Source organism: Podarcis cretensis, assembly GCF_951804945.1.
Source record: "Podarcis cretensis genome assembly, chromosome: 4".
Taxonomy (NCBI): Eukaryota; Metazoa; Chordata; class Lepidosauria; order Squamata; family Lacertidae; genus Podarcis; species Podarcis cretensis.
In genome coordinates this window covers 62,571,013-62,597,635 of record NC_137173.1, presented here as the reverse complement: position 1 = coordinate 62,597,635, position 26,623 = coordinate 62,571,013, and the positions used below count along the sequence as shown (strand labels likewise).

General features: G+C 37.9%; 1 protein-coding gene across 12 annotated transcripts in view; it reads right to left on the bottom strand.

Moving 5' to 3' along the window:
• DMD (dystrophin) overlaps window positions 1-26,623 on the bottom strand; it is a 1,027,161-nt gene that overhangs the window by 31,400 nt on the left and 969,138 nt on the right. For 11 of the 12 annotated variants that reach the window (XM_079972189.1, XM_079972196.1, XM_079972191.1 and 8 more), the window contains 8 exons: window positions 24,127-24,201; window positions 19,218-19,419; window positions 17,725-17,810; window positions 15,071-15,228; window positions 6,299-6,465; window positions 4,729-4,840; window positions 3,352-3,488; window positions 2,448-2,486 (listed from right to left, as the gene is read on the bottom strand). In XM_079972189.1, the coding sequence (XP_079828315.1) occupies window positions 2,448-2,486; window positions 3,352-3,488; window positions 4,729-4,840; window positions 6,299-6,465; window positions 15,071-15,228; window positions 17,725-17,810; window positions 19,218-19,419; window positions 24,127-24,201 (976 nt within the window). The remainder of the gene's footprint in view (window positions 1-2,447; window positions 2,487-3,351; window positions 3,489-4,728; window positions 4,841-6,298; window positions 6,466-15,070; window positions 15,229-17,724; window positions 17,811-19,217; window positions 19,420-24,126; window positions 24,202-26,623) is intronic. The other variant, XM_079972190.1, reaches the window with a different exon arrangement.

The window sequence follows — 26,623 nt, the reverse complement described above, 5'->3', positions numbered from 1 at the left end:
GTTTCAGAAGCTATTTATTGGCCAACCATGTGCCATCAAATTGTAGACTTGACACAGTTATGTACTGGATGTTAAACTGACAGAAATAAAAGCCAGAAGGAACCTGTGTCATCTCAGGAAATTCCACAAAAGAAACAAGGTACTGAGATGCCTCTGACTACAAAGAGAGGTAGTTTGATACGGACATTTTAATTTAAAAGGAGAGATACAATAATAGTAGAAATCAAGGGTAAACCAACTTTTAGTTCAGAATGAATCCACTAAAATCTATTTTAAACTGATGTCTCCAGCTCATTTTCTCTTCTATCCTGCTAACTGCAAATAAATAGTTTGTTCATAGTTTTAAATCAAAGTCCCTGTGCACTGCATGTGCTAGGTGAAAACAATGACTGGTTGGATGCAGACAGCAGGCCAAGTGCCATTCGCCCAATATTTTTTTAATGTTTTGTTGTGTAAAAAATAATGAAGTTTAATTATGTCTTCATAGGCATATACTGCAACTGTCATATACAGTAACTGTCAAAAATTATTTTGCGTGAATTTTAATGAACATGCTGTGAGGCTCTCATATTTTTGCTCCCCATCCTTAAGTGAGAATAACAAGTGATCAGCCTTCCTCCCCTGGGCTAGTCCTATGATGAGGCAGAGTGAAGAAACTGCCTTAGCCAACAGATGCTGAGGTAGGGGGAGTGGCCAGAACTATGCGTGCCATGTGGCGTGCCTTGTACCTGCTACACTAGCCTGCTGCCCTCAAGTGATTCCAGCCCCCTCCCCAGTTCCAAGGTTTGAAGAAAATCTAAGGAGTGTTTGGCTACTTAAATGTTGAGGTGCCCGAAGTGCCTTGCCTCACAGTGACTGAACCAACATCCTTCCTGTGACCCTTTCCTATAAGGAAGGGGGGGTTGCTGCTGGAGCAGTGCAAAGCCAGGCCCTGGTGACCACAGGTGTTGGTTTGACTAGAAAGGCCAGCCAAAATTAATGTCACCACTAAAAATGTAAGCTATTCTTAATTGACTTGTAGTTGAGTATCCAATAGAAAACAGGTCACAGACCTAGCTGTAGGTGTGTACTGGCATTCAGTCTACACAGCTCTTCAAATACATGCAGCAAAAACCAGGATGCTCATTCATTAATATTATATGCTGCAATCTTAGACAATTTATCTTGGAGTAAGCCCACTGAATTCAACAGAACTTACTTTAGTGGGAAATTTATAGGATTGCTTTCTAAGAGAATGCAGTTAGTCTTTACAACAGTAATACTGTGAATTAATTGTAGTTTTAGAGCTGCTTATTTTAGTAATCACTTTTTGAAGGAAAGGGCAGAAGCCCTTTAGTAGTGTTCATAGACTAATTTTAGGCTTCCTCCTTCACTAATATTTAGCAGACATATGAATTAAGTAGCACAAACAAATAATTAAGACCAATCTTAAAGTTATGTTAGCATCAATGTCAAGCTGATAGTTATCTAAAGTGGATAGTTATTCATATCTGCAATTACTGAACTAACTTGTCAGTGAATTCATGCGGCCTTAAATTAATAAGAGATTTCTGTTGAGAAATAATAGTATCTTGCTCCTGAAACTTCAGGCACAATTCATTAAACTTCAGTGGGAGGAATCTACACGCAGGGAACGCTCTCCACTGAAACAAAATATTGGAATATGCTTTGTGTTGGATGGATCATAACCAGACCTCTGACAATATTGAAAAATATTGTTCATTCTCAATAACACATTGTAATTGTAATTGCACTTACAATATACCAGAATCTTGTGACTGCTTAGGAGGGCAGAAGCAGAACTTCTGCACAGACACTGCCCATCTACAAGCTCCTCTCCATTCATTTACACTGAAGGCAGATCCCCGCAAAACCCATAGGTGCCAATCTGGCTTCTCCACTGAAATGAATGGGAGAGCATGCGTGTACCAGATAGCCAAATGTGCATTTGATCACACATACATCTGGACTAGGGCAACTGTGTGTACATAATGTTAAATAATGACCTTAAAAGTAAGATCAATGTCATACTTCCTTTCCCTCCCAAAAAATATAATCAAATCTCAAAGTTTCTTGTTTCCCAACCAATGATGCCTACTTTAATTCAGAAATTCAGATATTTAATGTGCATGCTTCCATATGAGGTAGGACTGTGAAACCAAACCTCTGTGATTCAGATAGAAGTTAACTTAGATTACTTATATGATTCAGTTTTGATGGACTGTAACTTTGAATACAATCATGTACATTTAATAAAGTGCAGGAAACCTTACTGGTATACCATTCCATTGATTTGGACTAAATTTTTGTTTTAAATTTTAACCGGGTGGGGAGGAAGGAGGGAAATGGACATATGTTAAAAAACAAACTCAACAGAAATTAAAAACAAATAGTGAGAGAACGCAACAGCAGAAGCAATAGCAGCACACTTTGGCGAAAGTACTCACGCAGAATCTACTGGCCAGAAGTTGATCAGAGTAACAGGACTGCAAGACAAAAAATGAGGAGGTGAAGAGAGAGGCAGAAAAAACTTAGCAGCAAAATAATTACAGAAAGTTTAAAAGAAACCCAAAAACAGGAAAATCCAATAGACCAACATGAATGTCCATGGAAAGCAGCCAAAAATATGCGAAATAAAATATTAAAGAGGAGAGAGATAACAAGCTGTAGTGCAATTGCTATTAAATCATGTAACTATTAACTAGCAGATGATAGGGAAAGAAAAACTCAAGACATAATTTTTGTGTCATCATCTCTATGGGAAGAAATATGGAAAAATGTGGGAAGTTTACAGTATAAATTTAAAATTAAGCAAAATTACTAATTCATAGAATCGCAGAGTTAGAAAGGACCAAGAGGGCAATTTAGTCCAATGCCCTGCAATGCAGGATATTTTTGCCCAATATGGGACTCAAATTCACAACCCTGACATTAAGTCTCATGCTCTACTGATGGTTCTATATCTGATAAAAGTATTCTTCATATCAAGAGAAAGTGAATGAATGTTGACTTCTGCTTATCTTAGGGATGGAGCTGATGTTGCTGGACTCCAACCCCCATCAACCCAATGATGAAAGCTGTTGTCCAGCAACATCTGGAGGGCCACAAAATGTCAACCACTTTAAACATTTTCAATGCAATCAATAAGCTCACAGGCATTTTTCTTTTACTAGTTCAAGTTTAACTTACAGCAATTGAAACGTCAGCTTGTATATTAATTTCAACCAAAATAAACAGAAATGAAAGAAATGAAAGTGGTGTTATGCAGTTAGGAAGTAAAGGGATCAGGTGCCAACTGGGCAGCTCAAAGAACTTAACAAATGAAAAAAATTATTTATCTGCTTCACTCACGTTTCCATGTTGTCTCCCTCCAACACTGTTTGCACAGGCAGGTAGCCCATTCTTGGGTGTTTTGCAAAGTATCTTTTTGTTCGGAATTTGTTTTTCAATACCTTGGCGAAGTCACGAACATCTTCTCCTGAAGTAGTCTGGAAGCAACATATTTATGGTATCACTTTACAGGAGAAATCCAAATATTTGACTGGCCTCTTCCACCAAACCATAAACATTTTACCATTATGCATTAGAAGTGCATGACAACTTACTTCAGGAGCATGATTTGCTTCCCATGATCTAGCGCTTTGCAATATATCAGCAAATTTGTTCAAAAAATGTATTCATGAACATGAGGCTGTTAATGTACACATTAAATATTTACAAAAAACAAGTTTGCCAGGTCTGCGATAACGCATAATTTTGTATGTGGCATGTACCAACACAGCAAACTAGGTAGTACAGGAGGTTGCTGTGTCACAGTAGGAACAGAACAGAAAAGTACCAAGAGAATAATCTCCATTTTTATAGTGAAACTATATTCTTGTAATGTTCAGTAATATGCACCCCATAATCAAATATATTGTTTATCAGATTTTTATTTTTATATTGACCTTATCAACAAAGTAACAAAAAAAATCACTTCTACAAAACAGATGCTGCTCTATATATTACATTCGTTTTTAAGGAAGATTTTGTTCATTTGCTAGGAAGAAGCAAGTAGAAACAGTCGGCTGTATTATATAATCCAATTCTCTCGAGTTACAATTAGAAGAAAGTGCTAATGCACTTTATGACTTTGAAGATTAACAATTTTCCCCTTCAGTTTGAAAAAAAGAAAACCAACAACACCAGTTGTTCAGACATGTTTTCACTACACCCTTCCTTGGATATGTATATCAGTACAGTCATAATCTTAAGTCTAGGTGGAAAGAGATAGATAGAATAAAAGCACTTGAGAACTTTGATTAAAAGCTGGCGTATACTACTGATTTTTATTTATTGGCCACATTTGGATGAATTTCTCTTGAATTCATAAGCTGAGATACACATAAGCCTTTTGCCTGTGCACACAATCCTGTTATGACATGCCTCAATAAACTAGGAATTCTTTAATGAACCATAGTTTCCTCTTCTGGCCAACCTTGGAAAAGTATGGATTTAGTTGTTGCGACACAGCAATATATAAATAATAACTAGCAACTTCCAATTATTATTTATTCCTGTTATTTTCACTGGATATAGCAAGATATTCATGCTTTAAAAAACAGTTTTGTGAAGGATGATTTAATTTAAAAGGAATACTGCACAATGCCTCCACAGTCTTACACAAACAAATGATTTCCCCTCCTCTTCTCTCCAGAATTTGTATTAGGAGACACTGATGTCACTTACCGGTGTACAATATTCTACCATTGGGTAGTGCATCTTATGACCTTTTGCAACTCGCCCAGAAAAGAAGCAGCTTTGGCAGATGTCATAATTAAAGTGCTTTAAACTTCTGTACCTGGAGAAGAAGAAAATACAAATTCAGCACTTGTGCACCAAATTTTGTTTCGGGTGTAAAGTTGGAGAGCATTTTCAGTGGCTACACTCAGACTTAAGAACTCCCCTCCTAGAGAGTTAGACTGGCTGCCTCCTCCTCCTTCCAGCAGAAGGTGAAGACCTTATTTCAACAAGCTTTTAGGAACTGGCTGTTTTTCAGGAAACGGCTATTGCTGGGATGTTGTTGTTGTTGTTAATTTATTATTATCTGTATTTTTACTTGATTTTTAAAATATTGTTTTAATTCTGTCGTTCATCAGCTGAGGTTGGTAAATTCGCTGCAGTCTCTCCTAAATACAGACAGTCTAGCCACAGCCCAACAATGGTAATAGTGGGGGAAATGTTAGATTTGGTAATGTGAATCCATATTCTGTAGTCTACAGATTATGACATAAGAATACAGTAACTAAATGCAGCAAGCAACGTTTTATCCTGTTGGATGCTTGCAAGAATTATGACGTGTCATATAAATTAAATAAATGCTTACTTTTTATTTTTACATTCTTTTATTTAACCACCCAGTACTTTATATTAAACAAAAGTACCAGCAAGAATTTCATGTGATGCAGCACACTCATAGTAGTCTATCTGAGCTTTACACAATAATTCCAAAATGCTCCTTGTCAAGAGCTCAGTGGTAAGACAATGTTGAGATTGAAACATGCAGGGACCATACAAAACTGTTATTAGGGGAAAAGGTGATAAAACAAGTCTAAGCATAACTGAAAATAGTATTTACTTAACAGCTAAGTAGATTCCTAACAGGTATACCAATCCATAGTTATTTTGCAAGATGTTGGCTTAGATTCATTGCTATAGTAAGCACACTGTTGAGATCCAGGTCTCTAAGCACATCAACAGAATTTCCATATTCGGGGTTGAGATGTCTCTTAAGGAGACTATAGACTGAGCAGATTAATTTTTTAAAATGACATTACACAATGGTTTTTCCAGCAGGATTTTATTTCATTTATGTTAAGCAACTTCTTCTAGGAACATTTTTGTATTTTATTTTATTTTATTTTATTTCATTTATGTTAAGCAACTTCTTCTAGGAACATTTTTGTATCCAGCAAGTTATCAACTACATGTTTTACAAAAATGTTCATGTCCTGCTTGTGGGCTTTCGATAGGTGCTGAATAAGATCAATGCTTGGTCTGATCCAGGTTGGTTCTTCTAATGGTCTTAGGTATCCAAACAGCATGATTACTTTTACAGAACAGAAGGGATATTAAACAAGCATTTCTGTTAAGGAGGCTGCCTTTAGGAGATGAGGAAAATAATGCACAGTGCCTTCTCTGCACACCCATATTATGTGCTGGAAGGAAGGATTCAGTGCTCATATATGACCTCTACAAAGAGTAGTAATTGATGATGCATTAAGTTCATCTGGTAAAAATCAGCAATATAACACTGTACCTGAATCCAATTATTGGACACTCCTTACAGATGTTGCACTTGGCTTGGTGTTTGGCAGTTTCAGCAGCAGCCACCCTATGCAAAACTGGCAGCCATACCATGGACTGTGGTTCAAGTCTCATCCAATCCAGAAAAAGGGCTGCCTCGATTTCAGGTTTGTTATTGGCCTATGAGAGAAAGGAGATTACATTACACGACACAGGGAAAACTTTCATTTTACAAGTAATTTCCCCCTTCCCAACCAAGTATATTTCCCTTCATCTAATTTTCAGATGGTGACACATTTGTTCCACCCACCCCCGTACGTATATGTATATATTCCTCTTCCCTCCCTTTATAACTAACTAAACTAACCAACCAACCAACCAACCAACCAACCATAAATGTGGGTGGGGGCATTTGTAAGGGAGAACTGGCAGGTGAAAAGAGAACCCTTCCGATATCCATGAATTCTTCCATGGAAATATTCCATCAACTGGGATTATTTTTGTTTTCTTTGAACCTTGATGGGGGAGGAGCAACAGCTAAAAACAGCATAGGGAAGCATTTGCAGGGAAAATCAGATGACACTCTCCCTCCTTTCAATTCATCCCTATAATGTTCCAGGAAATAAAACATTGGTTTTGAAACACATTTTCTGTCAGGATGTGAAGCTTTGTCCTTCATCAGACATAAGGTATTTTGCGTAGGTATATTTTGTAAACCTGCATCAAGAGATGAGTTTTTGTCTTCCATCATGTATTCCTATGTCCCCCCCCCCCTCCAATGATATCACTGTTCTCAGTTTCTAAGGTCAGTTGCAAACTAATACAGACTTTACTGTTGCCCTTGAAACCAACTTTTAGCTCTTTTTTCTTGGTGTTAAATGAAATGGCTCATTGTGTCCTTAACATTTTCTCCTTCCACTTAAATCTCAGCATACACATGCATCTAGGGTAGGTGTCTTCTTTTCTGAATTATTCTGAAGAGTATATAAGGACTACTTAATCCTCTTTCTCCTGTTTCAGTAATAAATATCATTTTGCAAACCAATTCCATTTCTTCTCCCTTACTGATACATTTATAACCTCATTCGCAACCTATACATGTCATCTGGACTTCCTTTACTTTCAGAAAGTCTTTCTTCTTTAGTCACTATCCATCCACCTTAATCTTAATTTCATCAAGGAAGAATACTAATTAAGTACTTTAGGGCTTCTCTCTCACTCCTGAAAAGCCCTCATAATTATTTTAGCTTCTTAACAGCCATCTATGTCCAGCCATAAGTATACACTGTCTTCTCTATCATACTTATTTTTAAGCCCTCAGATCAAATAAATGTAAATTGTGACCCATTTCTAAGTTGAAACCTACTGGCTACTTGATCCGAAATAAGATTGGTGAAGTTAACACTCCCAAAGCAAGCAGATAAGAATGCTGACTTGTCAAGGAGTTCAAATAATTTTATTTGCAAAAATAATAGTAAATATCTACAGTGTTTTAAGACAGAAGATATGACAAAGAGCAGTGATCACACACATGCTATAAAGTTTTATCTTTTTGCCAATAATTGTAAACAGAAAATGAAACAGAACTGCGATAAGAAAATAATGGATGCCATAAACTGTGACCTAAAACAGTGCATTAATCTGACTGAAAAAAGGATTTTTTGGTTGCTATTACTTGTTATATATGCTAATTCAGTAAACTTTTCAGAAAGGAGCACAGATAGTAAACTTTACAAAGACAATTTAAATATCTATGAAGTTTATGCATTGCCATGGGCACACAAGGGTAGAGACATCACATCTCTCAGGGACTATTTACACAATACCACATCTATCTGAGTAAGCATCCAGCCATTTATCCATAGCCATCTCTTAATTATCCCTGCATGGTTCTATGTCTGTTTGCAAATAGCAATATGGGGACAGAGGGACAAGGGGGAGAGATTAGAATTTAAACAGACCAAAGTGAAAATCTATAAGGGGCAGTACTGCGGATAGGTTATAACTATTGTAAAATGGGAGGCACATGTATACAATTCACTGAGGAATTCTTTGCTTTTATTATTTTAATGTTGTACTGTATTAATTTTAATTTAGATATCTGAATACTTGCACATATTTCATTATTTCAAAACTTTGCAGAATGCCAAACAAATTTACTGAGGACTCATGTGTGTATGTGTGTGTGTTTCTGCAAAAACAACAACAACTAGAATGCTTTTGATTAGGCAATTCTAGTGGGTGAGCTATCTGTTTATTGCCATGTGAAGATTTACTTTAGAAATTTGTGCTGTTACTAGCTAGATAATGATCTTCAATAAGCTGCTCTGGTCATTTGAGTTCACCTTATGCACACACATACACAAACAAGCCTTTTACATGCCATTTCTGGAATGAAAAAGTTCTCCAGCCTCTGCACATCTATTTTAATTTTGTTGGCTGCTATCAGTTTTGACATTTGTCTATCTGATCACTACATCTATACTATCTACAATCTCTTCTATTGGAGATTAACTGCATTAAACTGCACCAAAACTAGTACTGAAGTATATTACATGAAGATTTAAAGCCATATTGAGAAAAGCTTGTCAGGGTCAGACAGTAAAGGACAGATAGTTCTTGAATGTTCCCTGAGCTGCTGTTACAATTTCTTTAATCATCTCTAAATCCAGCCAGAGAGTAAACAAGGGTTTTACATAAGGGAAGAATCTACAACAAAAGCAAACTGTGAAGATTTCCTCCCCCCTATGTTAACATATTTCTGTGCAACTGCCACAATAAAACTGTAAATCATAGAACAAAGTTAACGGTGCATTTCCCAGTTTGCAAATAACAATTTGTTACATCTAATATTCAAATTCCTATTAAATTCTAAATATCTGATGTTTTTTGTTTGGATTTTTTTGCATTCATATGCCAAGAAACATTTGGAGAGAGGAAAGCTGGATATTCACCATTATGTTATGTAATGCTAAAAAGAAAAGAAATAACTGCCTTCTAAAAAATGTAACATATGTCTGCTTTACCTCATATTTTGTTAATTCCTGCTTTCAAGAAAATTGTCTTAGTAGATTACAAAAGTTAACCATGCAACCACTCACCAAGACTGTGCTTGCCTACATTTTTTAGCTATAAAGCCTATTCTCTTTTCTGCCCTCAGTTATCTATTAGTATACTGCTCCCCCTCAAAGTTCTGGTTCATTTTCATACATTTAAACATGGATAGATATCAGGATAACAGCATAGTTTGAAGTTTATCCTCTTTTTTTAGGTCCCATGGTCAACCATAAAAAAAAGTTTCTACTAATAATTTCAATCTAAAAAAAAAAGAGTAAAGGACCCCTGACAGTTAAGTCCAGTTGCGAACGACTCTGGGGTTGTGGTGCTCATCTCGCTTTACTGGCCGAGGGAGCCGACATTTGTCCACAGACAGTTATTCCAGGTCATGTGGCCAGCATGACTAAGCCGCTTCTGGCGAACCAGAGCAACGCACGGAAATGCCGTTTACCTTCCCGCCAGAGCAGTCCTATTTATCTACTTGCACTTTGACGTGCTTTCAAACTGCTAGGTTGGCAGGAGCAGGGACCGAGCAATGGGAGCTCACCCCGTCGTGGGGATTCGAACCGCCGACCTTCCGATCGGCAAGCCCTAGGCTCTGTGGTTTAGACCACAGCTCCACCTGCATCCCTAATTTCAATCTACATTACACTAAAACTATTTTAAAATTCTGAGATTCAAATTTACATTGGTAAAGTGCTCTTTTAAAAAAAGCAATACCCATAGGCTTGTATCTATCTTAAATAAGGTATTGGTGTATTACTACATACAGGATAACCAAGACTTTAAAATGATAAATATTCGCAGTGTAGTAGATGCAAAGCAGACTTCCTTTCTATCTGCTAGTCCTGTTACAAATATCTATTTCTAAAACAAAGGTGAAACTGTCACACTCCTGTTACATTTTTGCTGTTGGATGTTGTTAATGTAATCATATTTATAATACTGGAATGTTTCTGTCATTTTGGGTGATGTTATATTTGCTACTTTGTTGTTTTATTATGTCACAATGAAATTGTTTTGAAGTGTTTGATCTTGAAATGTGTTCAACTTTTCTTTGTTATAAACCACTTTGAGCATGATTTTTTATGGAAAAGCAGCATACAAATAAAATTATGAATGAGACAATTGGTTCATCTAGCTAAGTATTCTGAAGCATACAAGTTTGCATTGTAAAAGGAAAACACAACATTATTGTAATAGTGAAACAAGATTACAGAATGCTGCTTCCGAGTCTATAAATAGGGAAAAGTAGGTCTAAGGAAACCAGAAATCTGGTTAGACTGTAGCTGTGTTCAGGCATGTTTAAAATCAGGGCCAGTGACCTGAAAAGCCTGGGATCTACCACTGAGCATGATGTAAGATAAGCCACATTTCAGGAAATGTCTTTTTCACCATGTTCCACTACAGGGCTGAAAACAACAGTCTCTCGTCTGCACCACCTGTGTGCCAAGTTTGAACAGCATTGTCAGGGGTTCAGGAGCAGAGGCACAGGGAAGAGAGGAGATGGAGAGCGAAGGGGAAGAATCCGAGGGGAGCGTAGGAGAAGAGGACAGTGGACCGAGGGATTCCATGAGCCTCTCCAGCGAATCGGAAGATTCACAGAAGGGGGCGCCAGTGGCCAGGGGTAGGGGGTTCCCAAGGGGAACACCCCAGGAGCAAGGGGGCAGCGGGGACTCCCAGAGCAGTAGTTGGAAATCAGGACCAGCTTCCCCACCAGAGCAGAGTGGGGGGGAAGAGTCCCAAGGATCGGGGCCAGTGCATTCCCCACCAGGGAGAGAAGATAAGGCAGGACTGACCACACCTCCATCGGAGAGTCAGACAACGGAGGGGAGGTCAGATCCGGCCAGTATCCTGGAAGAGGGAAGCAGTGACAGAAGTAGTGTAACGGTCAGGAGGAAGGTCACTGGGTTGGCGCGAGAGGCAAGTTCAAAGGTACAGGAGCGCGGGACAGCAGAGAATGAGGATTGGGAACCGGGTCCTAAAGCCCGCCGGAGGGAGGGGGAGGAGCTAAGCGACTCAGCGTCGGAAGAGTCCAGAAAGGGCAATGCGCCAGCGGGCAGGAGGACCCAGAGGAGGAGAGAGCAGCGTAAAAGGTGGAGCAGGGCTAGGATCTTAAACTGGTGTCATAGGGGAGGAGAATCAGACGGTACTTCGCCGGTCTAGGGTTAAGACGTAGAGCTGCGCGCTGCGGCTTTGAAATGGAAACTGAACCTCAATAAAGACTTTTGTACATAACGACAGCCTCGCGTTGGTCCTCTGTGAGCTGGGACCTAGGGGCAGCTCTGACAAGCATAAACACTATATTTCTCTAGAAGTCTATATTTTAGCTGACATTCAACAGACAGGGTTCAACAGACATGAGGTATATTCCCATTCCTATATATAGTCCTCTCTTTTTATTGCACCTTTGCCCTTAAACTGTTGTTATTGCCACAGCTTTTTGTGTGTTATAGGGGGGATGAAAGAAAGAGAACTAAATAAATGAATAAGCACAGTCAAGTTCTATTTTATATTCCACATGAAGTCTCATTTTCTCCCAAGAGCTACTCTTTGTACATCCTTTTTTAATGTTTGTAACCTAGGCACTGCATGAGTCCTCAAGCTTGTGGAAAGAAAAATAATTTCAAAGTGGCAAAGTTTTTTTTAAAAGCCACCTCATTCCTTACAGACAAAGAATGTACTTGAAGCAGTTGTAGCATTTTTGCTGCAGTTGAAGAGAGTATTACAAACACCAATGCTGTGAGCACATGCATGTTGACAGAACAAGACTTCCCTCCCCCGCTACTTTCAAGGACTTGCATTTCAAACAAAGATCAGGGACATTTCCTCACCACCCCTTGTTATCTCCTGGTACAGTAAACATTACATTTTTGTGCTGCTGTGCATGACAGACAAGGTTGTTGCCAGGATGCCTAAGCCACTGAGACCAGGAGAACAGATTCTAATACAGTACATTTGCTGTTGGTTCTCTCTCTCTAATTCTCTCTGAAATCACTGCAAATTATTACCAGGGATGTTATCAGCATAAAAACCTCACTTCCAGCCAATTCCCATTAATAATGAAAAGTCCTTGAGTTAGATTTGTGAAGAAGTGTGTGTGTGTGTGTGTGTGTGAGAGAGAGAGAGAGAGAGAGAGAGAGAGAGAGAGAATGTATAGTGCACAAATGTTTTCAATAATGCAAATACATGTTGAAGAAATTTCAAACAACACAATCATAACTGATAAAATGCAATTCAAAATAGACAGCATTTAAAGATATTAAAAAATTAAAACATAAAAAAGATAACAAATTCACTAAAAGCAGCAAACAACCTTTGTATAATACTCAGCAAAGGCAAACAACGGCGGACGTGTCAAAAAAGGAATCCAGAACTTTGGAGACAAGTCCCTTTCCCTACTTCTCACTTCTCAAATAGTGATGTTTCTGAAGAGGGCTCTTCTGAAATGTTTTTTTAAGTTCAGATGTCTCTGATATAGAGCCCTGGCCATAAAGAGTCTGCCACTTTCTCTTTAAACTAGGACATTGAATTGGGCCTGGAAGCTTAATGTAACAAACAGCTAACTTCATTAGCAACATAATGCACCTGCTGCCAATTATGGTACTGGAGGACACTCTTGAGAGTCCCATGGACTGCAAGAAGATCAAACCTATCCATTCTGAAGGAAATCAGCCCTGAGTGCTCACTGGAAAGACAGATCCTGAAGCTGAGGCTCCAATACTTTGGCCACCTCATGAGAAGAGAAGACTCCCTGGAAAAGACCCTGATGTTGGGAAAGATGGAGGGCACAAGGAGAAGGGGAAACAGAGGGTGAGATGGTTGGACAGTGTTCTCAAAGCTACCAACATGAGTGACCAAACTGCGGGAGGCAGTGGAAGACAGGAGTGCCTGGCGTGCTCTGGTCCATGGGGTCACGAAGAGTCGGACACGACTAAACGACTAAACAACAACAACAACATGTTCCTTCCTTCTACCTTAGACTGCAACACTTCATACTGGCTAGAACTTTCAAAATGTCTTCCTAGATGGGGCTATGCAGAGTATGCTAAAGGGCAGTAATAGCAAGATTGTTGTTTTCCATGAATGGGTGTAGTTGACATATGTGATATAAACAATAAACAGCAATCTTTATGCCTATTTATCAAGCTGCACGTTGGGCCCAAAAGACCAATTAGCTCTAAGTATAACTAAGTACTGGTGCAACCAACTATATAGCATCAGGAACCAAACTGACCTGAATTTTAAACCTGTGGATAGCCAATATTTATTTCATTTTTGGGGAAAAATGTAATATTAAAAATAGTATAATATGGTATACTGTATTAATATTTTTTAAACCTCAACTAATTAGGGCCATCATAAGTAAAGACCCCTTACTTTGTACTACATTAACCTTTAAGCAACATGAAAAGAGGCCTGCAGATTGATTAATGATGTTTGAGTGAGGTCACCCACAAGGTCTATTTCCATGCCGAAAGACCACAATGGGAAGGATATACATTCTTGAAATGCACAGTGATCACTTTGAGGGGGGAAACCTCTTTTATCATGCATAGTGTGGTCTAACATTTGAAGTGGGGATTTAAAACTTGAGGAGGAAGAGTCATAATGGTTCCTTTGCTTCTTCCCTCCAGTGACCCTTTCAATTACAAAGACAAAAGTTATTTTTGCCTCACATTGTGAATTGTATTGACCAGACAGACCCTTCTTAGCATTTTTTTAAAAGAGAGGTCATAAAATAATGAACTCTTCTGATACTTCTCTGAAATGCTAATTCTGTTCCTTCAGTTTATTATTCCTTCAGTTTAATGAGTTGTTTTTGTCTCCCACTGCAGACTCCTGTCTCAGCACTTTCTAAACATACTTTGCCAAAGTAACTGTTGCTGTTCACCGTCAGTTTTCCCTTAACGACCATGGAAAAACATACTTGATCTTTTATTTAAAACAAAATGTATTTGAATTTGAAAAACCAAAAGTTAGACCAACTTAAAACCCCGCTTACTTCCCTTGTGCTGTTGCAGAATCATGGATGACTTGCCGGGTGACTTAATGGCAATTCAGAAATTTCACTGGCTGATGGTTAGTTTCTGAGCCAAAGTTCTTTAAGATGTTAAAGTGTTGGAAGCCAGGGTATATTGCCGTGGTATCTGCTATCTCCTATCTGAACTTTTCCCCTCTTTGCTTCAGGCTTTGCAGTGTTAGAAGCAAGATTGACATCTACTAGGAGTGAAGCATATTTTTGAATGTTCTCCTTCAGGAAGTATGCAGGGTGACTCAAAAATGCAAGTCAATATATACTATACTATACTAGGAGGCTTTTGAGATGTAGTGTCACATTTTGCTCACTACTCATGCCAATGACTCTACATTTTAATGTAGTCGTAAAAAACATTTAAATGTTTTTGATTGTAATTAATTTTGTGGACCTTTGGGTTGAAAGGCAGGGCAAGAATGGAAATAATAGATAAAATTGGACGGGTCTTGTTCCCAACACCATTCTTTATTTGATGTATTTTACATTTAATCTGATGGATGCTGTGTCACTTTAGAGTGTAGAGTTGCCATATTCTGACTGCCTGGCCCCATCCAATAAAATGTTTCAATAAACTAAATATTAAATAAACAAACATACATACTGGGATCTCCACACTTATCGCCTGAGTTTATGTACCCTGCATAACATTTGGATTAAAAAACCAATAGCAATAAGCAGAAGTATACTTACAAACTGAAAGCAGCTCCTAACACTGGGTTCAATATTACTGCCACCAAAAGAAGCAACTTCACCCAGCTGCCTTGGAATCTGAATAGAGTCATGCAGGAGGAGGCCTAGACGACGCTGGTCACAGAATCCAGTGGGACTGGCTACCTGCTTGAACAGATCTGGAGGCAGAAGAAAGATGTATAGCAAAATCCATCAAAACAATAGAAACTATCAACTGTATAATATGTATAAACAAATTTGCTGTCAGAGATACAAATAAATGGTTGAGAGTTTTCATTAGGTTTGTTCACAATTTGTTTGGTTATTTAGTGGTTTGACCTTCTCTAGTAGACAATTCTGAAGTAATTATTTTGAATCAGATTTTGTTTGTAGCCAATTACTATTACACTGTAACTCATATAAACCGAAACAAGAAGCAAGGAAGTCCAAGGATAAGTTAAATAATTAATGTCAAGAATATATAACTGTCAAAGCTGAGAATTGTAAAGTTACCCAAATCATTTTTAAATACTAAAGAATACAATTGGTAATCAACACTGTTTAGGCCAAAAAAGTAGACCATAATTTTATTGCTGCTAGTGCACATTATCCTATATAGGTAACAAATTTGTGAGGAAATGCTTTAAGTATATACATGTTTTTAAGATTTTTGTCACAGAAGAAAATAGGAATAACTTGCACGCAAAGATGTTCACAATCAGAATAAAGGAATGAAGTTACCAAAAAAATTCCACAATGATATATGCCTACGAACTGGATTTCCAAACTCTGATTTGCATCAAGAATTGAAAAAACCCAAAAGCTTGGCATTTGGAATCCAATAATATATTTGGAAGAAAGAAAAAGAGTTCTGTGTTACAGAACCATGTTGCCCACATGAAATGTTAATACCAGGAATTGTACTACATGTAAATTTAATTTACTGCAAATGAGTTATATAGTACATATCTGAAGGTATGTTAAAGTTTGTAACAGTTAAAAAAATGAGATTATGATCAACTGAAATATTTATTTGGCACTACCCATTACCAATACATGACCTGAATAAATCTTGTTTTATTTTTCAAAGCATTAAAAACAGATTTCAGCAAGTGAAAATAATATGGTTATATTCCTGCAGACTCATTAATATTTCATTTTGTACTAAGGGCACAATTATGGAAAAGCTTTAGTCTTGTATAGAAATTTACTAGTACAGTTTTAACACCTGATTTTATTTTGCTTCTATTTAAGATACCATTTCCTAGCCAAGTCTGATCTTAGTTTACATCATAAAGGGGCACTTTCCATTCCCATCTTAGTTGTAGAGAGTATCTTGGCAGGAGAATTGATGTTATCAGGCTGTGGGAGTTTCAGAGTTTTCATGTGCTGCTCAACTTTTAGGAATGATAAGAATACTACAAGGAAACACAATGCAAATAATAATTGGCATCCGTGTGATAATAAGTACAAAGGTAAAGGTAAAGGACCCCTAGATGGTTAAGTCAAGTCAAAGGCGACTATGGGGTGCAGCACTCATCTCGCTTTCAGGCCAAGGGAGCTGGCGTTTGTCCACAGACGGCTTTCCAGGTCATGTGGCCAGCATGACTAAACCGCTTCTAGCGCAACGGGACACGTGATGGAAACCAAAGTGCACGGAAACGCCTTTTACCTTCCCGCTGCAGAGGTACATATTTATCTACGATATTGCAGTACTACAACTTCCATCACTCATTACCATTGACCATCCTGACTGGGACTGATGGGAATTGTAGTCCAGCAACATCTGGAGGGCCAAAGCTTTCCCATTCCTGAACTAGTAGGATCTTCTGAGAAATCTCACTCCCGTTTCTTTTGAAGGACAGATCAAGTCAGTCTCAATAAACATTTTCTATCTTATTATCCTAAGTGCTAGGACATTTTTCTAAGATGTAGTATTTAAGCAGAATGGTAGATTCCAAAATTTAGGGGGATGGAATATATCTTACATGCCCTGATTTCACTCAACAATGTAATTTTTGGAATAACATAAGCCACTCACATGACACTCCCACCAGCAGAAGGAAAGGCAATTTTCAGCAATTTCCCCTTCCTCATGTGCTACCTCTCATGCTGCTCTGGAGGTTTTCCCAACTCCCTGGAGATCATTCCTGGGGGACTTCTGCTGGTTGCTATGTCATGTGAGTACAACTCCACTCAGTGGATGTTCTTGTCAGTCTCCTTTGCAGACTGTCCTTCCTGAAAGTTGGGGCGCGTAAAACAGCACAGTGGGACTTCAGTGAACCACACAACTGCTTCCTTGTGCCAATTAGATTTTTGAGTCTGTACTCCAAGAATTATTTCAGGTGAAGGATTTAATGGATGGCTCCCAAGTAACTACAATCAATTTTCATAGAAAATATAATGCAGTAGAAAAAGCATAATACCTTGGGTGGTATTCAGTTAAGTTTTACTCATAGTAGATCCACTGAAATTAATGAACGTGATGAAGCTAAGTCTGTTAGTTTCAATGCCTGCTCTGGGCAAAACTTAGTTGAGTATCACCCCTTGGAAATACCTGTTTGCTTAAAAATTGAAAAATAAAGGGGAATGTTTAGAATATGCAAGGAGCTGACAAACAAGTATTTGCTGCTTCTATATGCTGCATTTCTGTAGTAAACAGTGACTTGACTTACATCTGTATTTATCTTCCAAATGTGCTTTACAGAGGGAAATAACACCAGTTTTAAAAGAGAGGACACGGATCCTTCCTGTTCGACCGCTATTGAAATTAAATCACAGAAAAAGGAGAAAATTAATACAGTCAAATATGTGAATTATACATGCAATTTATATTTGCTACTTCTAAATGCATAAGTGAACATCTTAGAAGTTAAGAAAAAACTCAAAAGGAATGGAAAAGCCCTACAAAACAAATAGATTATAACTCTGCAAAAGGGTAGCTATTATTAGATAAACAAAGCTTCACAAACTTACATTTCAGAATTATGACTTCTTTTGTTTCTCCATATGCTATGCAATTCACTCATGTATGCTGAACAGCAGTCTTCAGCAGTCTTTTAAATCAGAAATCCTATCCCATGGGTATGTCATTGTTTTTAATATGAAAATGCATAGTAACTTCTTAAATGCCTACTTAAATATTCTATAATTTTATTTTATTTTATTATTTTTATGGTTAGAAGTTGTTTTAGAATTGTGCTTTAACACTGTAACCTGCTGTTGGACCTTAGGGTGATGGGCGGGAAACAAACAAATCACAAAAAGTGTTTTTATAATACTTTCGAGTTGCTGTTGCCCCCTGTCATAAAAGACATACTGTGCTGAAATACAAAATTACATTTATATTTGGTAGAAATAAACCATTACATCAACTGAATTCTATAAAGTAATGGTTTTAGCAACTAATAGACATCCTCTTTGCACCTACAGATTAAACAAAACACAATAAAATTGAGATAGACTATCATAACATTACAACAAAACTAGAAATGGGGCAGACTTTGGAAAGGAAGAAAAATTGTAGCTCCAGAGGATACTGCTGGAGATACCAGCAGTTCCTAATACAAAATTTAGCACTCCATGGTTCTCTTAATTAAAACTTGATGAAAAATTGTTGGGATCTGGAAGAATTCCAATGCTGTAAACCATTTCCTTAACTGAAGATTTTCCTTTAATTAAACTAAAACCAGTTATTTGTGTTCTTTGAAATGAACTGACAATATTTTATTTGCCCATAAAACAGCTTTTTATGTGATGTGGCGTCTCATGAAAAAAGACAAATTTAACCATGCCATGGTAAATCCTCTGCGGAGTGGGGCTGAAAGCATATACCAGACCAAAAAGAAACAAACAAATAAATAAACAAACAAACAAACAAACACGCACCCTGAAGGGCCTACTAGATGATTTAACAAATGAGACAGAAGCTGACCCCAATTATATAGGACATTCTATTTAAATCTGTCATTTCCCAGTTTCACATTTCATAACAGAACTGCACAGGGCTCCAAAACTAAGCAAAGTATTTGCTGAATAGCCTTTAAGCTATTAGCTTGTATTAAACTTGCACTCTGATCACCAGCTTGCCAGCTCTGAGCCATTCATTTTTCTAGCAAGGACAAAAGTTCATTATAAGCAAGTGTCACTGAAGTCTACCCGCACATACGTGTCATAAACATTCAAAAGCCAGTTGAGGCACATGTCCACGCAGAGAGGGACGTTGACTAGGTTATTGTGCTCTTGTTCGAGTCGATCATAAATGGTAGTCAAGCAGTTGATGATCTGAAGTATATCCATTGGCTGGTCATTCTGTTTGAGGTTGTGCTGGTCCAAGGCATCACATGCAGCAGACAGACTCAGGAGATCCACTGTACAAGGAAGAAAAACAACAATCCTAATAAGAAGCAGCCTTAATCTGTGACAATCGAGACAAATTAATTATCTAGCTATGTGTGTTGGACTTAACCACTAGTGTATTAGCTTTAAAATGTAGCTTTCATATTTCATTTTTATTATCATTCCGTCACTAATGGATTTTCTCTATATAGGTATGATCTAGTTCTAGTTCAATGGCATAACATGTTACTTGTCTAAAAAATGCTTCTTGTCCAGCAACAGTCTGTTTATCAGCATCATCCCCTGGGATCAGGCAAAGATCCTTTAATACAAATTTATTCGCCAAATTGGAAATGCAGTAAAATACTTTTTAACATGGAGCTTAAGGATGAGTGTTCAGCTCTTCTGAGAGAATGAATAAATGATAATTAAATGAACTCCTCAAGGAATGGGTGGCAGCCTAATTGTATATGCACCTACAAATAAACAGAGGTTATTCTCTTTCAGAAAAGTTTTCCATGCCAATAAATGACAGTGCCTTGAAAGTGGTTAATGGTTTTTTTATTTTTGTTTTTAACTTGCATGAAACACCACTAGCATATCTACTAAGCAGTAGTGTGAAAATATATTTTTCTTCAGAGAATTACTGAATAGCTAACAGTGACAGATTATTGTAATCTCTTGCACTTTCCTCCCAACCCCCCCCCATACCAAGGCTATTGCTATGGGGGGCAGACTTGCTATGGGGAGTGCAGACTTCAGGACTGCAGTAGTATGACTCGCTGAGCAATCCATATCCCCTTTGTGTCAGATTGGGGCAAGGGCATATGGATTGGGCAGAAGTTTCTTGTCAGCCTCTGTTTGCCTCCTGCTGCCGTTGCCTTTGGAGTGATGCCACTATGGAACTCTGCCTTCTGTTGTGGCCTTTCCCCTTCTGCCCACCACATGTGTGGACATGCAGAAGTGGAGAATCCCCTCACCAGGCCAGCACAAAAACCATAAATAGAGCTTTCCAAAGGCAGGAAGGATGTGGGGCAAAGCCAGCCCTGCTTCAGTTGTGTGATAGCATTAGGCCTGATTTATATCCAGTTGCTGAACCAGGTCTAGACTGGCACAGCAATCAGTCTGCCCTGGCAACCATACATGGCAGGGCTATAGATGCCTTGGTCCCCTCCACTCTTTGAGGCCCGGCTGGGCTGGGAGAACGGCAGCCTAAGTCTGGATCCAACTCATTATCTTATAAATAATGTACAGTAAGACTGTAACTTATGCACATTTAACTTGTGTGCATTCAGCTTTACGTGTGTGGCAAAAATATCAAAAGGGTCAGGGTTCCAGGGGAAATGACTTTGGTAATCTCACCCACCACTGAACCGAATGGGTTTGATTATATGTGATTTTGGCTTCTATTCCCTAGAATAGAACCCCCGTGTAAATTGTGGGCTTAATGTATTGTCATACTCTGAGAACACGATTAACTTAAATCCTATTGGTTTTAATGGGTTTACTCTAACCACAACCCATTATAGATATCTAATTCTAAATTAAAGTTATGATGATTTAAATTTTATTGCTATTAGCTGCCTGAGCTCTACTGGAAAAGGCTGGATACAATATGTTTAATTTTAAAAAAAATCATTTGTGGTTACATCCCTAAAACTCATTCGACAAGTTGTCCAAATTTTATTTAATGTTAACATGCAATTATATATCCCCACCCAAAACTTTTTGATACAGAACAGAAACTGGAATTTATTTATTTTTAAACGTTTTTATTTGGTGCCTAGACTAGAGCAATTAGTAGCCTGGTGGCTTTAATTGATTTAAATATAAATAGCAGCAGTATTTTATGCATGCTTACTTCTAATTCCCAGTGAGTTTAATAGGTCTTACTTCCAAGTAAGTGCAAATAAAACTACAGTCTTGCAGTGCAATTCTCTACATGTCCATGTAAAAGTAAGCCCCAATGAGTTCAATGGGGCTTATTCCCAGGTGTGTATAGGATTGCAGCCATAATCTCAAGTAAACAAGTTTTCTTTTTAATTAATACTCCTAACTTTCTAAGGAATATTGTATCTTTCTTCCTTTCCCTATATCAACAATTCAAGATTAAAACAATTTTGCTACTGGAAATTCATTAACAGCAACAAAGTTGGGTTATTTGTTGCTGAAAGTTAAGAACATTGCTACTAGCAATACATCACCGCTTCTATAGCCTACATATAATAGGGGTATTTAAAATGAGAGTTGAAAGTAGTAAAAGTAGTTAAAAGTAGAAGTTGGCAAATGTGTCCTCTTTTTTCGCTCTCCAAAATATGGCAACCCTAGCTTTGTGCTTCTTACTTCGGAATTATAATTCCTTGGAGAACAAACATTGTTAGCCAGCCATATCAAACAACTCCCTTTGAAGCAGGCATGAACAATAGGCTGAGGTATTTAGCAGAAGTGGCAATGCATGTTTAATAAGAACATCCGGAATGGTAAAAACCTGACTTGGCCCTAATTAAACTTGCAAGTGAAGACAAATTATGCTGTAAAGTTCTTACAACTGCTTGAAGGAAGAGTGGTATGAAACACACACATATCAATCTTAAATAAACCAAGCAATTTGTACAGCTTTACATTTCCAGAGACTTACTTTTTAACAATAATTTATATATGATGTGCCACAGCATACCACCAGTACATATTTACACTTGCCAGTGAAACATACTGCATTCAGAACTGCCTCAGTTAATGCTATAATCTTTTTTATTTTTACATAGCCCCTTCCATGCTAATGGAGTGGTTATATTGTTACACCTCATCCCAATATCTGAGCTGTGCTAAGATTCCAGGAGTACCAGGTCTGTGTTCACCTTCAATGAGGCAAAGCAGAGCCTGCGGTGTCTTTATGATACATGGTTTATTGACACATATATACAACCTGAATCCAATAGAGGGATCTGCAGCATTACATTCCAAGAGCCCATAGCCAAAGAACTGGGTTCAAAACAGACATCAGCATCCTGCGCTTTTTTAAAAACAACTATTTCTCCACCCCACTGCTTAGTAACTATTCCTTAACTCCTCCCTGCCACTCTAAACCCTACACTCTTATCCCCTGAATAAACTTTTCACACCTAGTCCCTTTGAGCTCTGTATTTCCTAATGGTTTATCTGCTCACCAGGCGATCATCTCAGGGAAGCTTGTCTGACTTAATTAGCACCTAACTTATGTGAAATTCCTAAAGGAAGGGTCACAACTTAAAATGTCTGCCTGCTTTAATTAGCTTTCACATATGCTAATAAAAAGACTTACCTGTAGGCCCACCACACCTCTTACTGTATCCTAACACACACCTGGGACCACCTTAAATACACATGAGTTTGGCTATTTCTCAGTTCTAACAACCCAGCCTTAATTAAGTCTTACAGCCACAGATTCATAACAATATGAGATACCAAAATTCAGAAAAAGGTTTTGCTTTATAAGCTTACTGCAGCCTTCAATGTTGCACAAACAGATTTCCACTCATATAATGGGGCTTCAATTGCCCCTCTTCCCTACAGCAGCTCCCCAAGCACCAGATGGTCACCTAATCCTCTGGAGTCCCTTTTGAGGGAACATCAGGGGTGCTGTGAGGGAAGAGGGGAAGGTGGAGTCCATTCCATTCACACACAGACAGCTTTGGATACCACCCTCTAGGTGACAATGAAAGCACAGAAATACCAACATTCATTAACAGTTATCACGAACCTTCAGTTAGTTTCAAAGCCCACAGTCTAGTTAGAAACTCTTCAGTATTATTATTATTATTATTATTATTATTATTATTATTACTACTACTACTACTGTGTATTTTGGCTTTCATATGCAGTGCTATTTTTCTAGAAAAAACAGGTGCCGGAACTCACCATGAACACTTCCCTCATCCTCTTAGAATGGCAATGGTGCCCACCTGAGAGGTGCCGGGAAAAAGCTGAAAAAAAGCCCTGCATATGAGACATATAATTGAAAGGAGGGAAGCTTTTATTTCATTCTGATGATGTTATTCTGTTTATTTTAAAGTCTTTTTTGTCTCTGGTTTTCCTCCTAAAGCTGTGTATTTATGTGTATGCATTTTGCATATTTTCATATAATGATGTTAGTAACCAGACATTTCTTAGAACATATGTATTTCCAGAAGCAAGATCTATGATTCAGAGGGCTTTCAACCACATCCTCAATACATACCCAAACAGAACCCAAAACTGTCAAGTTTAACAAGCAAACTGAAAACAATATTCAAATGGAAAAATATAAAAGAAACTATGGTGTGCAACTTCCCTTTAAAATGTTTACATATCCAAATTAAGGGGAAATTTCACTGAGGCTCATAACATTTTCCCGTTGTTGTTTTTATTTAAAAAGATTTCCCTGACCTACCTCACAGAATTGTTGAGGCAATAAAATGGGGAGAGGGAGAATCATGTATTCCACCTTGCATTATTTTATTTTATTTCTTTCACAAAACTCCTGCTTAAACAATGGTATTTCATAGAGCCATATTCTGGGTACAAGTCTGAAAATGAACAGTATAAGGGGTGGGGGAATAATATGGGGGAAACTAACAATGATGAAGTATTATTATTAAATTTTTATTTATACCCTACCTTTTCCCTGACAGGACTCAAGGCTACTTATCTCATCACAATTTTTGAAGTATATGTTTCTGAAGTACATATACAAAAAAATGAAAGTTTAGTAAAATACTCACAGCAGAGAGCTTTCTGTAGTCTTCGGAGCTTCATAGCAGTTCTGTATGCTGAGAATCTAACATTGTTCAAGTCAGCTAAGAGGTGAATGAAAGAAAAAAGGGGATGAGAGAAAATCAATTATTTCATAATTGATGCAATGGCACAGTATTTGGTGAACAGATAAACTAAAGATTCATTTTAAATAAGAACTTAAAATATTTTCTTCATTTTAAATGTGAGGAATTAAACCAGTAACCATGAAAAGGCTATCCTTAATATTAACAACACTGCTCTCATGTGATATGCTTCACACATAAAGGGCAGAAACCCGCCAAAGTTAAGTATCATTAAGGCTGCAAACCTGTATCTAGTCACCTAGGAGCAAGTCCCACTGAACTCAACATGGTTCAGTTCTCAGTGGACATGTATAAGATTGCGCTGTTTCAGTGATTTCAAGGGAGATTTAAGCACCTCCTAAACTTCTTCCTATTGAAATTCATGGCATTAAGATATTTTTTTGTTTGGTTGGATTATGGCCAAAATGATGCACAGTACTATTGCAGGACTAAAGTGTTGTTACTTTAAAGATATGAATTAGGAAATCTTCCTTTCCCACCCCCCACTCCCCTCCTTCGGCTTAGGATTGGCAGGCTTTTTGTAAAGAGTACTTGAAAAGGGGAAAAGAGAAGGACTTAAGGGAGGAAAAAAGATAAAGGGAGGGAGGGAGAGAGGGAGGGACTTCTGCCAGGGTTTGCATGTAGGAACTAAACCCCATGATGCACCAGAGAACAATGCAGCTTTATAAAGAGCCAACGCCAGCGCCACTTTCACCTACTTTTGTGCTTGTTCTTTGCCACATCAGATTCCTCCCAAGCCTATCATTTCACTTCATTTAATAACTGAGCAGTTAAGGTGCCCCTTTGAAGTTACAATGAACAGGGACAGAATGGGATCTCGCCCAAGTAAGGATGGGTTGAGAACAGAAGCGCCTCAACATCTTTATTAAAATATTTATTCATCCTACTTCCATTTAAAAACAACAAAACAAATATATAAGCTCCGAAATAAACCCAGTGAGCCCCTTCTGCTTCAGCATGGGGTGGAATGCAGGCAGGTGGGCTTTTGTTACCATCATGCCTCTACGCTACAGCCCACTTTTGAACACGGCTTCATCTTGCATATCAGGGATGAATGTGCCAAAACGTATACTGTACAAAAATGTGCCTCTAGATCTGATGCATGTTTCTCCTTGCCTTGTGGACACTGCTTCTTTTCATGGGGACAGAGCAAAGAATAAAAGCCTTTGAAGTTGCACCATCACACCTGACATTAGCATTCACAAAGAAAGCCTTGCATATCAATCCTGATTAAGCGCCACACACACACAAAATGTTCTTTTCACTTCATAGGTCTCTTCTGACTTTCCCTCCATTCTGTTTCTCATGTCTGGTAAATATTCTAGGAAGTGCAGAAAACTCCCATGAAAGAGTTCAGCACCCAGAGATACAGTACTCTCCTTCCCACCTTTTTTAAATATAAAAAGTAGCAAAAAACTCACTTCATATCACCATTTAGCTGTCAAAGAGACAAGCATCACAATATCTAGACTGCAGCTTTCAGAGTATTCATTTTGAATGTCTGCTAAAATACCTTATCTTGTTAATACTACTAGCCTTCATTATGTATTTGCTGTATTCCTGTTACAGACTTCCATGCACCTTTTAAATAGGCTGCTCATTAGTGTATTGTTTCGGCATTGTTCCTTCCTGCCAGATCTGCCTCACCATAATAGAAAGTGCCTCACAAACCTTCATGTGGCTTAGAATAAACTATGGTACTCAAACAATCCCATAGACAATAAATCTATCATGAAAGCAAATTAATAAAGACCTCTTTTGCCAAGGCACTGTGACTGCAATTTCATTGTGCAGATGTGTAAAAAAAGAGAATGCTTTAATTAAGGACAGAGGGAAGAAGCAAGAATACTATGTTACAAATGAGAAAGAGAAGTGAGATAATGCGGATTAACATATAAATAGCATCTGGTGAAAGGAAAATAAAAAGCATTTCAATGCTCTTTAAGTAATGTAAATGATAATGTTAGGAGGAGAGCTAAACTCAGTAAAACTTTATACAAAAACAGCAATTAGTTGGCATATCTGGATTAATAATACTTTTACATGGATACTACGCATGTACAAGCTCCACGTTCACCTACCCCCTTTCTTTTCCTCCATTTGCCAACTCTGCTGGAGACCTTTTTCCCCACAGTGCAGCCACTGCTCATAGCTCTTTGCTACATGCAGCTACGGTGTAACAACCCCTCAACCTCCGTCCACTTCCCTCCCACTAGCATTTTTCAATGTAATGTTTTTCTTAACAAACATTCTCAATTTGGATCTCTTTTATAAATAGAAGTTGCCAGTAAAATTAGCTAATTTGATAGTGCTTAAATTATGCAGCAGAAAGGCACCCATTCATATATGCCTGAGGCTTGTTCACAACATATGAAGCTGT